Source organism: Gymnogyps californianus, chromosome Z, assembly GCF_018139145.2.
Source record: "Gymnogyps californianus isolate 813 chromosome Z, ASM1813914v2, whole genome shotgun sequence".
Classification (NCBI taxonomy): domain Eukaryota; kingdom Metazoa; phylum Chordata; class Aves; order Accipitriformes; family Cathartidae; genus Gymnogyps; species Gymnogyps californianus.
This window is the reverse complement of record NC_059500.1, coordinates 11,426,435-11,441,244: the sequence shown is the minus strand read 5'-3', so window position 1 is coordinate 11,441,244 and position 14,810 is coordinate 11,426,435. Positions and strand designations below refer to the sequence as shown.

General features: G+C 41.6%; 1 protein-coding gene across 2 annotated transcripts in view; it reads left to right on the top strand.

The window, feature by feature from the left end:
• The first annotated feature begins 859 nt into the window (after positions 1 to 859).
• The window catches only part of LPAR1 (lysophosphatidic acid receptor 1), a 50,572-nt gene continuing 36,621 nt past the window's right edge, over positions 860 to 14,810 (top strand). For both annotated transcript variants that reach the window (XM_050912932.1, XM_050912933.1), the window contains exons 1-2: positions 860 to 1,003; positions 13,914 to 14,661. In XM_050912932.1, coding sequence (XP_050768889.1) covers positions 944 to 1,003; positions 13,914 to 14,661 — 808 coding nt within the window. In that variant the 5' untranslated portion in view covers positions 860 to 943. The remainder of the gene's footprint in view (positions 1,004 to 13,913; positions 14,662 to 14,810) is intronic.

Below are 14,810 nucleotides of genomic sequence, written 5' to 3'. Positions count from 1 at the left end.
CCAAAATCCTTTCTGTGGTGGCTAATTTGTGGCCATATTGTATGTGTCTGGCCTGATTGGGGGAAAAAACTGCAGTAGCCTTAGTCTGGAATTTTCAAATGGGATTAATTTCTTGGCCATTTACAGTTTTCTCCCTTTTGGTTTACTTTGAACAAAACGATAGAAACATATGCAGAAGCTGATCTAACCTTGATAAACATGATAGCTGTGGAAATAACTTCATTCTGTTGGATCATCTGATCAAACTTTTACACGGCAATTCAGTATATTCACCTACAGCAAATCTATGCCTATCTGGCAAAACAAAGTATGGTTAAAATAAATCAAGGATAAGGATGTCATAATGTTTAAGTTATTTTTCTTAACACAGAAGAAAAGTTCATGTGATCACCAAACTGTAAAACAATAGTTGTTGAGAAAATAAATGTGTCCTAAATTCCAGCAAGTAATTCTATGAGTACTTTTCTGTGAGGGTTTTTTTTTTCTTTTGGTGTGGGAAAAAAAAAAGTTAACACGATTCCAGTGCTCTGTAGGTGACCGTCTTACCTTGCAAATGTGTACGTGGTCTCTGCATTAGCCTTCGTGCTGTATTCAGTTTGTGTGAATTCTAGTTTGTGTGGTCGAGTGAATTGTTTTGCTGTTCTGGACCAAATTCCAGTGCGCCCTTTGAAACTTCTCCTGCAAATCTGTTGTGAATGGTCATGTAAGCAAGTTGAGTTGTGCAAACTCACAGGCTGGTTTTGTAGCAGCCAGGGGGCTTGGGTCTTGACTGCATACCCAGTTCTGTTGTTATTCTCAGTGATTTTTTTTATTTTTTTTTTTCCTTCCTACTAGGAGCAAATGCCAGCATGACTAGGGTCTGAGGAAGTGCTTCTGTGTTCCTACCAAGGGTTTCCGGGTGCAGAGGAAGGGTGCAAGGACAGCAGGGACATTTTCAGCTACCATGGATATCCCCACCGATTTGGTGCCATCCTCCATGATGTCCCAACCTGAGGTGATTGAGGTGAGTAGACCACGATGAAACTCTGGCAGCTGAACTGACTGAACCTCTTTCTTATTTCCTCATTGAATGCTAGCTTTTTCTCCTGTCTCACTTCTGAGTCAGAGGGAATTCTTCCTGAAATATTGTGTTAAAGATACTTACCATTTGCTAAGAATGTTGCTGTACTTTTTGACACATGACATTGCTGTGTTATACTACTATATGTAGCAGAAAATAGATGGCAAAATATGATCTTTATTCACTCCATGTAGGTGATGTCCACACTATGGTTTGATTTTTACTGTGCCTAATGAATACAAAGTAGAAGGAGGTCGTAACGTGTTTCAGTTGGAATACCACCACAGGAAATTTCAGGTTCAGTGTTGTTATCAGAAAAGCTGAAGTTTTAAGTCAAAAGCAGCAATAAAATTAATAATATACTTACAATTACTAACACACTAATCTTGCTTTCATGAATCAAAGTGTGTGTTTCAGACTTGATATTTATAAATACCTAAGTGATTTCTTCAGCTCCATGAACACCAAGTACTTGTGTTTTCTGGTGAAGTAACTATTACAAACAGAAAAGGAGATGTTAATAACAGTCAAGATTTCATCTCAGAAAAGCCTTTTCAAAGTCCCTTTGACTTCGTAGAGACACAAGTGTCTGTTACAACTTAAAACTTTTAAGGATGTATATTTTACTGAAGAGGGCACCACAATTGGTGCCCTGATGTCAGAAAATTGGAGATCTAATGTTTATTTTGCCTTTTTTTTTTGTTTGCTGGAGATTCTTTGGCTCGGGAGACTACACCTCTTAGCAATATGCACTGAGCAGTGCAGTAGTTCAGAGATCCCTGGATGCTGTGAAGTTACAAAAAACATGTCCTGTAATGGGTGGTGATGTGAAATGAGCTGAATGCGAAATCCGCTTTGGAGAAACTTCTTTGTGCTCCTCTTCCTCCTGTGTTTCAAATGGAGAACTAGTATATTTTAAAAGTATTTTTGTTGCTTTTCAAGTCTCTGTCCCTGTGTGTTGGGTTTGTGTGGCGCAGGTTGGGTAGCAGGGGAGGGGCTACAGGGGTGGCTCCTGTGAGAAGCTGCTAGAAGCTTCCCTGGCTCCAACCCGGACCCGCTGCTAGCCAAGGCCAAGCCCATCAGTGACGGTGGTTGCGCCTCTGGGATAATGTATTTAAGAAGGGGAAAGACAGATGAAAAACCTGCAGCAGAGAGAGGAGTGGGATGTGAGAGAAACAGCCATGCAGACCCCGAGGTCAGTGAGGAAGGAGAGGGAGGAGGTGTGGGGGAGCAGAGATTCCCCTGCAGCCCGTGGTGAGAGGGCAGGCTGTCCCCCGGCAGCCCATGGAGGTTAATGGTGGAGCAGAGATTCCCCTGCAGCCCCTGGAGGACCCCACGCCGGAGCAGGTGGCTGGGCCTGGAGAAGGCCGTGACTCTGTGGGAGAGCCCACGCTGGGGCAGTTTGCAGAGGACTGCAGTGCGTGGAAAGGACTTGAGTTGGAGAAACTCATGGAGGGCTGACCCCCGTGAGAGGGACCCCACGCTGGAGCTGGAGAAGAGTGTGAGGAGCCTTCCCCTGTGGAAGGAGCGGCAGAGACAACGTGTGATGAACTGACCGCAACCCCCATTCCCCGTCCCCCTGTGCTGCTGGGCAGGGAGGAGGTAGAGGTATTGGGAGCAAAGCTGAGCCCAGGAAGAAGGGAGGGGTGGGGGGAAGGTGTGTTTTTAAGATATGGTTCTATTTCTCATTATCCTACTCTGATTTGGTTGGTAACAAATTAAATTGACACCACCCCCCCACCCCCCCCGTAGAGTCTGGTTTTTTGCCTGTGACCATAATTGGTGAGTGATCCCTCCCTGTCCTTGTCTTGGCTCATGAACCTTTTTGCTGTATTTTCTCCTCCCCATCCCATCTGGGGGGAGGCGTGAGCAAGCTGCTGCGTGGTGCTTTGTTGCCAGCTGGGCCTAAACCATGACACTCTGTTAGGGTCAGAGAAGGATTTTGTGTCTTTACAGCAGAACAGAGTACCTGGTAGGAGGTGGATGCTGTATGCTTGCATCCCAGGCTGCCTGGCTGCTGCTGACTCTTCTCCCTTTCTGGAGAAAGGCTCCCACAGGCCATCTCCTCACGTGCTCTGAAAGGCACTTGCACCTCAGTCTCCATGGGTTCTCTCTTCAGAGCCTTCTTTATGTATGAGAAATTTGTGTATCTAAGGATTGCTGTTCAGAATAAATGCCTTCTCGAAGAGAAAATAAGGTCAACTGTGGTGCAAGAATGAGTGGAAGAAAAGCTATTACTTGTAAATGACTTGATGATCAGCATAGTCACCATTCTGTTGTACTTATGGGTGAATAAATGCACGTGTCCTGTGTCTGCAGGGAATTTCTGCTGAATAAATCCTGCCTGCAACTTGCATCACTAGACTAAAGACTAGAGATAAATGTATGATTCTGGTCATTGACTGGTAATCCAGACAGCTCTCCCTCCATGCTTGGGTTTTAGAGACTGTGGTTCAATGAGATTTGACTTGGGAGCCAAAAAGAAATGGCAACAGGAAGCAAAGGAAAGACTGGTTTCTCAGTGTGGGAGATTATGGTAGAAAAATATTCTTTCAACCTCATGTTGTAAAAATGGACTCAAATTTGATATGCATGTGGGCAGACTTATATGCGTGCATGAATTCCCACAGATTTCAGTAAACCATTATGGATCTGATGGTTGATATAAGTCTTCAATCCTATCTAAAGGAGTAGCAGCTCCAAACAATCAGCTGGGAGCCATGTGTATGTTTCCGAGGGTAAGGAAGAGCTTTTTAACGGGCAAGGACGTAGTGAGACACATAGCTAAAGAGATGAATCATTAGATGGAAGTACTGAAATAAAGCGCTTTTCAGACTAGGACTGCATGGGCTTGCCTTTCACATTTGTGCTGACATACAAATGAATTTTGGATATAGTTTAGAAAACTATATTCATTAAAATACTTTTTTTTTTTTTTTTCCTGGAGGATGTTATTTTGCCTTTTAAAACTGAGCAGGTGCCACAGTGTGCTGCAGAAGAAATTTAGAGACTAATGTTTTAAGGAAGGCGTTTTTTAAACTTGGAAGTAGCCTTGCATGCCTTCTGCATGAGGTAGGTGGCATGTCAATTACAAAAAGAAGTATTTTGCTACTTTACTTTAAAATTTATTTATCTTTAATAATTTTTTTATCTTTTATCTTTAAACTTACCTTTAGCATTGGCAGGATAGTTGATTTCCTTCACATTTGGTCAATTTAGTCTTAGAAGTAAATACTACCTATTTTGTATACACATGTACGTATATGTACATACGTGTATACATCTCAGTAATAAATATTCCTCTGCCTATCATCAGTCCTTTAACTGCACATGGCAAACAAGAATAGACTCTTATGTACCATAGCGGAGAATCCCAGAAACCTCAGTAGGACCTTTTACAATCCAAAGCCCACACTGGCAGGTTTTTGCTTGGGCTTGAATCCTACAGATGCTTGTGGTGGCACCACAATGAGGGAAGTTCCTGCTAATTTAATTGCAAATGGTATCTTTCTCAAGCTTTGTCTTCTGAGTCAGGTAACTCACATTTTGAAAAAGTTTTTGAAAGTCACTTCTTGATACCAGGTGTGAAATTGTTGTTACTGTTTCAAAATATTCCTGTTGCTAGTGTGTCAATGTAAGAACTGCTTTTGGTGCTCTCTACAACCCTCTACTGAAGCAACACATTTTCCACAGTCATGTCTCTTCATATCCTCCCTATGCAGTGATCTGTCCGAAGCGTTCTGCTCCCATCGTCTTTCCCCCCCCAGCATCCTGTTACCAGACATAAGAAGTGGTGATTAAGACCACAGATTTAGGACATCTTTGTCATGTTTAAATGTGAAGGATAAGTAAAGTTTCAGGGTAGTTTAGCTATCCATAGCTGAAATCTGGAATAGAAAATAGTTCTGGGACACCATTCACAATATGTCAAAGTCGTCAATGAAATGAAAAAATTCCAGAATATGCTTTGAGGTTTTGGCAATGGGGTTTTATTGTAAGGCAGAATCTAGTGATTTCAGATTAGATAAGCCATTCTGCTCTTAAAGAGAGGGAAACAAAATGTAACAGAACTTTTTGATTTTTAAGTTGGGGATATTTTGTGGTACATGTGACAACTTCATACCTCAGCTACATCTAAGCAAAATTGTATCAGAGAAACCTGATTAGTCTGATAATGCAGTAAGCGGAAAATTAAATAATTCTGTAAGAAGCATTTAGCATCCCAGAGGGCTTTGCTGTTTGCAAAAAGGAAACATAACAAGTGGTGATCTAAACTGATTAATGTACTCTGTGGAGTGATTAGTATCTTCTCTCTTTATGAATGGCATGAGATGAATTCTACAGTAAAAGCTTTGAAGAAGAAATGATTTGAGCTCCAGTTGCTTAATGAACCAAGGACTTCCAACAGTGCTTCAGAAATGCTTAAAACAAGAAAACAACAAAAATTCATCATTCTCTCTTTGCTTTTGCCAGCAGTGGATCCTACCAGCCAAATACTAGAAGTAAATTAGTACATTTACTGCCTTGCAGCTGTTCCAAAGAGAAATCCAGAGCAGTTTCCATTATAGTGGCCTTTCATGGCTGTGTGGTTACCAGAGCCAAAAAACACTTCTCCCACTCTATGCCATTGAATACTTCTCTTTTTGTCCGTTCTTTTTGTTTGAATTAGAGTGGAAGAGATTTAAACTGTCCTTGCCACAGAATGGTCATCCTCAGTAGCTTTTTCCTCTTTATAATGATGCTTGAGAACAGACTGCTGTGGTGTGGCACAGCTGTTGTCACCCCTTTCCCCAACAAAGCCCAACACAATTTGCATTTTGGATTTGGTGCCCAAATTTCTGCAGCCAACAAATGTGCAGATTTTTTTCCCCCCTTCTAGATGAGTAAACAAATTAACCTGTTTACCAAAACAGACCTCTGGTGGTGGTAAATAAGGTAAATGAGAGAACAAAAGGAAATGGTGAGACTGGAAGAAACAGTTTGTGATTAGAGGTATATCCACCCAGTTACAGGCATCATAGGGGAAACTTAAATACCGGTATGCTTTTTTTTTTTATTCTTATATTAGATGAGATTACCAGAGGTTCAAAATACATCTCTGTTTTGTTCAAAGTAGACCAATACTGCCTTATAGGCAGCTGCTCAGTACTGTATGAACAAGTTACTGTTAAAGAACACATTGTTGCCAGAGCCCTGAGAGAGAAAGATTTTTCTGTATTCTGTTTATATATTTCACAAAGCAGTGCATCAAAGCAAAAGAAACCCAAACTGTCTGATGTGTATTTTAAGAAAAAAGTGTATTTACCATGGTAAACACAGGATAGTCTTCTTATTTCCATTTGGAAATCTCAATTTCCAGCCCAAAATGAAATTTGCTGTGCTCATTAACATAATTTTGAATAAGCATTTTACTTGTAGCCTAAACTCTCCCAAGTGCTCACTTTGCTGGTTTGCTTGGTGAGGCATGATGGAAGGTGTGTCCTGGAGATGGAAGTAGTCCCAATAGCCTGCAGCATTTTTTCAGCATAAAAAGCCAGTCTTTCAGCTGCTGGAGCCAAGAATTAATCCCCAGCTTGGCTCACTGAGCATCAAACTGGGCCCAAAGGATGCATGTTGTAATTCATTATGCATGGAAACTCACTTGGGATGTTAGAGGTGCGGATTTTTTTTTCCCCTCCTGTTTCTTCCACTGATGGCTTCTAAAGTGACACAGATAGGGGACTGTGTGCTGCACCTCTCTCCAGAAAGCTCTTCCCAGGGCTGGGGTCTTTGGGGAAGGTCTGTCCTGTGCTGCACTTGTCCTGCACAGCAGCCTTCAGGGACTCACAGCAGGTCGGATGTCTGGCTACAGTGTTCAGGTTGAGGATAAGGCAGGTAGGCAACCGGGGAGTGAACTGGGCAAGACAGTGGAGAAGCCTAGTCTGCATCATGACACAGACTTTTTTTGAAGGCATAAGAGGTGGCATATTTCAGTCACTAAATTAGATGATGGAATATAATTGTCTTCCTGTGTCTCCCACACAGCCAGGAGATGTTGAGCCTACACCTGTGTTTGGCTAATGTTTGTGAAGCTCAGCTTGTCATGAAAGGTCCCCCAGAAGAAAATGAAGTTTGAAGAGCTTTGCAGAAACCCTTTCTGTACTCTGTATGGGACATTTGCACTCAACTACCCAATTTGGGCTCAACATGCCCGATCACATCTCTCCTAGTGGCAAAGCCAATTAGCTTATTTTTGCGATACCTGTGCATTGCGGTGGTGGCCTCCCTTTGAGAGGAGCTTGGAAGGCAGAGACGGGGCGGCAGAGAAGTGCTGTGTGGTCTGGGCACAAATCTTTAGTAATCAGTGTTTAAACCATCCTAGCAACGTAAGGGTGTATGTGATGATGTAGAACTATGCCCTGATTCAAACAACCTTCATTCCCTCCTCAACTGGAAAACATTCATCAGAACATGTAGGTAGTGCTTGCGAGGGATGCAGCTCATCTGAAAATGCTGGATCTGTGGAAAAGGAGCAACAATATAGCAGTGCTGAATTATTGGGTAGGTTGCTGGAGGGATGAGTTCACTCTCTGTCTTTCCTTGGATATTTTTTCCAATTCTTCTAGCTTTTTAATTTCCTAGATCTCTCTTTGCATGCAGAATTCTGCAGTGAAAGAGACTTCATGTGCATGTGCACATGTGTGTGCACGTGCATGCATGCTTCCTTTCTGCAGCAGTAGAAGCTGCAAAAAGTTGAAATCATGGAGCTGGCAATCTGGAGCCTGGTTGGGCCAGCTCAGTATATTCCTGACCATCACTGCTTTTCACGAATGCTCCTGTGTTTGAATAGTCAATTGCATGGCTCCTGATTTATCTATCCTAAAAAGCTGCAGGGCTGAGTCAAGGTATTTCAGACCTGATAGTTAGCAGCCCTGGCATCTTCCAGAAGAAAGGCATTTTTGGAGTTAGCTGGACTTCCTGCTCTCACCCATTCCTTTTTTAGCCCATGGAAGCTATTTTTGAACTTGCTTTTGTAGTAGTCGACAGTGAATAAGCACTAAGGAAGGTCAACACCCTCCCTGGTATTATAGTCAATCTGTGGAGGTCATAATCATAGTTTCCAACAGGATCTGTGTCACTTGTGAATTACACCTTCCAGCAGTAAAATTGCTTCTTTTTCCAGCATTGCTGGTGACTGGGTCTGTTTGGTACACTGAGTATCTAGATATGTTAGGTTACCCTTGTCAGGTAACCTAACTGCAGGATACAGAGAACTTCTCAGTTCAGTTTCTAGTAGGTGAGACGGGACATTTGTTAGCTCTGAGCCTCCATAGTAATACAGTCTACTACAAAAGCATCCTAAAAATTATTGGATATGCTAGCTATTGCCACATGATCCATAAGTAACTCTATGCTTTATCATGTTATAGCAGAGTTAAAGGGATCCCCTTGCAAAGAGATTCATTTCCTCCTGTCTTTTCAGCTATGTGAAGGGCAAAATGAGTCTAGTGAAATGAAGAAGTAGCCTGCTGTGACTGAACCACCATATCTTATCATACAAGTTTTTCTTTAAGTCTATTGAACGATTACTTCGGGAGATGCAATTCTGAAAAGGGTATGTGAGGAGCTGTTGTACCTTGGTGGTAGGGTTTCGTACTTTCATTGTGCAGATGAAATTATATCTGTACATAAGGCATAGTGGGCATAAGGCTATAATGAATCAAGACCCTTGTCTTGAGACTTTGATTTTTTGACTTAAATTTTGGGTAAATGTCTCCTCAGCTTCTCCTTTTATCTTTAAAGGAAACACCGTCTTTTCCCCTTTATTTTTAAACCTCTTGTTTCTTTTGCGTTCTGCAGTTTGAACAATAGTTGGTGCTTTTCATTAGGTAATGGAGAAATTTTTGTTGCAAATTGGAATTTTTTCTCATCTGTTACAACTTTACTTTCATAAATCCATGGTTTTGCAGTTGTGGGTTGAGAAAGTATTTACATGTTGATTCAATTATTCCTATACTTACTTTCTTATGCTTATTTTAAAGATAGTCTTAATTGATACCCTTATTTGGGGATTTTGAAGTTGGTGGTTCCCTGAAGTTTTTCCAACTCTAGCCTTGCTGGTATGTTGGTAAACTTCAGAGTATTTGCCTAAACTGAAAGCAGTGCTACTGCTTTTCCATTCACTGCTGCACTAAATATAAAGCTGTAAGACACCTATTGCTGTTTTAGAGTCCTAGTCTACCATTCCCAATTCTGCATTTCCTCTGAAATGTTTTCTGGATTTCTGGGCAGCACTGAGAATGATAAATATTATTTTTGGGATCCAAGGGTAGGTACCTCAGAATTAAAAGCTCATCCTGTATAGAATGAGTCTCCTCAGAGTCTCGAAAATTTTAAGGAGACTGCATGCATGTTGCATGACTTCTGCAAAATTGAGGTCTCTGGCTTGTACTTGGCATTTCATTGTATGCAAAATTGTGATCTTTCTCAGACTTCCTTGCCAAATAAATTGCTTTTCATCTCCTCTCTGTGTTCTGGGTAAGAAAAGAGCAACATGTTGAGGTTAGTTCAGTGAAGGGAAAGAAAAAGAGCAGACTGTGTTTGGAGAGCTTAGGGTTAAAACATTAAGAGTTTTCTTGGATATGGAATCATTTTTGTGGCTTCCAAGTTTTAAAAGCTCTGTAAAAGTCAGACGTTAGTATTCTAAGAATGTTCAGCTCTGTTTCTGTCGGCGAGAAATCAATACAACCATGCATGCTGGAGTGGGGGTGGGTGTCCTTCTTTTTTTTTCTTTTTCTTTTTTTTTTTTTTGTTAGGTGGACTGAGGAACCGTGCAAACTCTTGGATTGCAGTGGGGTTTGTAAACTGATCATTTGCCCCTCAGGCACCTTGTGCTAACTAATGCTTTGTTTAGACAGTATCAATCAGCGGTGTTTGAAAACTTGTTGGTGTTTGTTTTCCACCCTAGGCATCTCTCCATGCACAGCGCTCACCAGGTGGGCTGTCACTCACGACCGAGCTGGCAGGATCCAGAGATCCCGTCTCACCTTCCTGCTCCAGGCAGCCAGTACCTTCTCCACTCCAGTCTCCTCCCCGAGAGGGGAAGGGGGTAATGGGCGGCTCACCCATGGGCAAGCTGCTCCGTGCCTTGGATCCAAATCCTCACCCCACTCTTTAAGCAGTGATGAAGAGGTGGGGCAGCAGCAAGAAGAATCAAGCACAAAACACTGGAAAGTTGCTTACATGGGCTCTTCTTTCCAGTCTCCCCACTGCCACCTCAGTGGTGTGGTCCTGTACCACCAGAGGAGAGGAGCCGAGAGAACAAGTATAATAGATAGTGGCTGGAAAGGCCAGTGCCAAGGTGACGTTCTGGCCGTGGGGTAACTAGGTGTTGCCTGTAGAAGCAGAGTGAGTTTTATTTATTAAGTCCTACTGCCAGATTTCCTGGTCTGTGTGTACTGTGTTGTGGTTATAACTATGTCTTATGATATTAAGAGATTTAACTCCATGTACTCAGGATTTTCTTGTTCTTTGGTTGGGGACAACTGTGTCTTGAGTATTAAATCCACCTCACATGGTTAGAGGAGGCTTTGCTTTTAGCCTGCTATTAGTCCGCTTTGCTTTATCTGTCTTGCTGGCTTATAATTCAGATATTTTCTTTTTCTACACAGATGTGTCCTAGAGGTTTAGTTAACACGGGCAATTTGCAGCTCAGTTTGTTTTAAACTTCTGTTGAGATACACTAAATGGATGAGGTAAATCTCAGGGCACTGCACATCTGGCTTACCCAGGCAATGAAACACACTGAGTGAAACTTCAGGAAATTAAAATATAAACTTCCCTGCCCCTTTTCCTGCAGGGGCAGGAGAGGGGATGGGTCTGCCTGCTTGCATATGCCATTATGGTATGTTAACACTTTCGGTACCCAGAGATATGTTGTATTTCCCTCCTGCTTGAGCCTTTCCAGTCAGAGAGCAGCATCACGGGTAAATGTGATGCCTTGGGATTTGTATGTTTGTGACCTGGGAGGTCAAAACCTTCCTGTAAGATATACGCTGGCATCCAAGAAAGCTGATCATCTGGAAGTCCCCTGTTTGAACTTTTGTCAGCAAACTGTCTCTTCTGCTCTTCTTTCCCTTTGGACTGAAAAGATTGCTTTTAAAGGAGATCCCAGGTTTTAGGTTAGCACACCCTAAAAACAAAACTTCCCCAAAATCCCTTATGCGAACAGAGCGTTTTGCTCCTGTGTCTTCAAAATGAGAGAAGAAGCCAGTGACCCTCATGCTGTTCCTCCAAGATTGCTCAAATGCTGTCATGCTTTTAAATTTAACAAGTCTGACTCTGTAGCATTTTACATACTCTGATGTGCATTGCATACATTCAGCCCTGGCTTGGCATTTTGTGAATAAGACAAATTTTTTTATTGTATCTTGTTTCAGATTTCATATGAAAAGGCTGGAGAGGATATTACAAAACTGGGGAATAATTAGCATTCTAAGCCCATGTGCAAAACAAAGCCACAAAAAAAAAAGTGGTATCTGCCACACTTTAAACTTCTGAATTAAAAATATGTGTTCTGCCAGGTGTAGCTGGCCTCTCTCCACAGGAGCATATGGGCAGCAGCCATTTGACAGAAAAATTTAGATCAACAAATATATAGACAAAGAGAGAATTTATTCAGGATCACAAAAGTCCACTAGATCCTGGAGTCCTGACCTCCTCTGTAATTCAGACTGTAAGACTGCATCCAGATATTCCTACAGAGAGCAAAAAAACAGGGTATTCACATAATTAATGCAGATGTTGGCAAGCTTTTATAAGGGCCACTAATTCATTCGTATGACTTCCTCTCTCCCCCAAGGGTTCTTATACTTGACCTGTTATTACCACATGGTCTTTAACCAAAGAATTAAAGCCAGATGTCTTGTAGCTAGGTCTCCCTTTGTTAAGTATCCCTTATAAATCACTTTTTCTATGCAACAGAGATCCTACATGAGGACTTTTAAAATTCTTAAATAATTAAGGCTGAAAGGTTTCTAACCTAAGAGTTGATGTATCCTAGAGGAACAATAAAAGTTTTATAGTCACTGTGCTGAGAAATACTATTTACTCTAGCTTTTTATTATCCGGGGTCTGCAAATGTTTCTGATCGATGTTTAGGTTGGAGGTAAAAGCATTCTAAAAAGACCTTTTTCTTTAACAGAAATCTAAATAACATGTAATGCATTTGGGATATAAGCGGAAAGTTTTGTGTATTGCTTTATTGGAATTAGCTTAATTGTGTTGACAAACAGAGGGAAATGACAGGAAACAGAAATAGCTTTGGGTAATTCTAAGGAAATCTTTATCAGATACTATTTTCACTCCAGTCCAATTACTAATTCTGTTTCCCAGTTCTGTACATTTTTGGTTTCAACATGAAGGTAAGGTTAGCTGTAGCATTTCCTGCAGAATGGCTGGAGCTGTCCAAAACACAGGGTTTTGTTTTCATGTTTTAATGGGAAGAAGTTCTCATCTTTTAGTGGTGTTGATCTGTTCTTTGGTTGGATTTATTACCTAGTTTCTTGCTAAGACTGCTCCTCATTTTGTAAAAATTCAAGTTTAGTCAGTAGAGTTTCACAGCCATAAAAGCAGGGTGTCAGAGCCAGGTCTCCTGGGTCTCTTTAAAAAGAGACTTTTTTGACATGAGTTTCTTGTTTTGTTTTTTTTATTACTATTTTTGCATCCTCGTTGTTAAGCCACGCTAAACAAGGAACCAGGGTGTTATTCACAGGGGTTTCTTTTTCTACAGTTTGCCTTTTGGGAATTGCACTTTGAGTAATTTATTATATCTGAGGAATTATTTGTAACTGAGGAAGAAAACTCATTAAGCATTTTCTTGTTAGCCAACAATTTTATGCAAAACTTCTACATTCTGGTGGAGTATGGGGCTTGTTTGTTGCACCCGTAGCTGTGCTCAGCTGAGTACTCTGCAAGGAAAATTAGTCATGTATTCCTTGACATAGGCATAACAATACTTAATGCAAGAAATAAGGTTTGATGCTTTTAACACTAGTTAAGTCAAATATTACTTTTCTGATTTCTTGTCTCACTCCTATTTCAAATTGGAATAAACCAGTTCAGATGAGTTATACTTAAAAGCATGGTGTATTTCAAACCCTGTTTAGAAACGTGGCTAATGGAAAAAGAAGAATGCTCATAGTAATACAATTACATGCTTCTTTTATTGTTTATAAATGCACTTCATGCTTTATTGACAGACATAGTGCACGGCCCTGGCAATTCACAGTCTTAGAGCATATTGATGACCTTAATGTAAGGTGTTCTTCCCAGTTTTTAAGACAGAACAAGAAGGAATGCCCCTGATGTAGACCTGAATGAGTCAAAACCTGCTGGGAAATGTAATCCACTTTTTCGCCGCTTTGAGGAGCTCTTCTTTTAACACCGCTACAGCCAAACAACAGTTTTATGCACTGATAACGTAAATAAGGTGTCCTGTAACAGAGTTAACTTTTCTTAATTATGAATTGCATGCCCTTCTCTTCAAGTGAATTTTTCAGCAGGGCTGCTTGGCCAGAAGCTCATTTGCTGTGCAATTTACAACTACGTCAGAAATCATGCTAGCTACCAGAGCAGATGGAAGCATTTCTGGTTGTTTCTGATCTGGTTGCTGTTAATAGACTCCTCAGAGCAATTGTTTTGCAAGTTGTGGAATGCCATTTGGTCTGAAAAAAATAAATTTGTTGTGAAGTGCATTCCCTTCCTGTCCCCCTCCCTGCTTTCTGTGCATGTCTTGTCCATGGAGGCAATCATATGTTTTCAGTTCTGATGTAATTCTTTTTTTTTCCTCTCTTTTTTCCCCCTCTTCTTTCAGTCCACAGCCATGAGCGAACCACAGTGCTACTACAATGAAACCATTGCCTTCTTTTATAACCGAAGTGGAAAATATCTAGCCACTGAATGGAACACTGTCAGCAAGCTTGTGATGGGACTGGGGATTACCGTCTGCATCTTCATAATGCTGGCCAACCTCTTGGTTATGGTGGCTATTTACGTCAACCGCCGATTCCACTTTCCTATTTATTACTTAATGGCCAACTTAGCCGCTGCGGACTTTTTTGCAGGGCTGGCCTACTTTTACTTAATGTTCAACACAGGACCCAACACTAGAAGATTGACTGTAAGCACCTGGCTTCTCCGTCAGGGTCTCATTGACACTAGCCTGACAGCCTCTGTAGCCAATTTGTTGGCCATTGCTATTGAGCGGCACATTACAGTTTTCCGAATGCAGCTACATACTCGGATGAGCAACCGGCGAGTGGTGGTCGTAATTGTTGTTATCTGGACTATGGCCATTGTCATGGGCGCCATACCAAGTGTCGGATGGAACTGTATTTGTGATATCACTCACTGCTCTAACATGGCACCACTCTACAGTGACTCCTACCTGGTCTTCTGGGCTATTTTCAACCTGGTCACTTTTGTGGTCATGGTGGTCCTATATGCTCATATCTTTGGGTATGTCCGCCAAAGGACTATGAGAATGTCCAGACACAGTTCTGGACCCCGCAGGAATCGGGACACCATGATGAGCCTCCTGAAGACTGTGGTCATCGTGCTCGGTAAGTGCTTACTTTGGCTCCCCTGTTCTCCCCCACTCTGTTTCTTATCAGGTGATTTCAGTAATGCATGTCCAGTTTCTGGGAGGTCGGCAGCATTTGAAAGATACTAGAAGAGGTGCGGGCAATAAGAACCGCCAGCATTCATTACT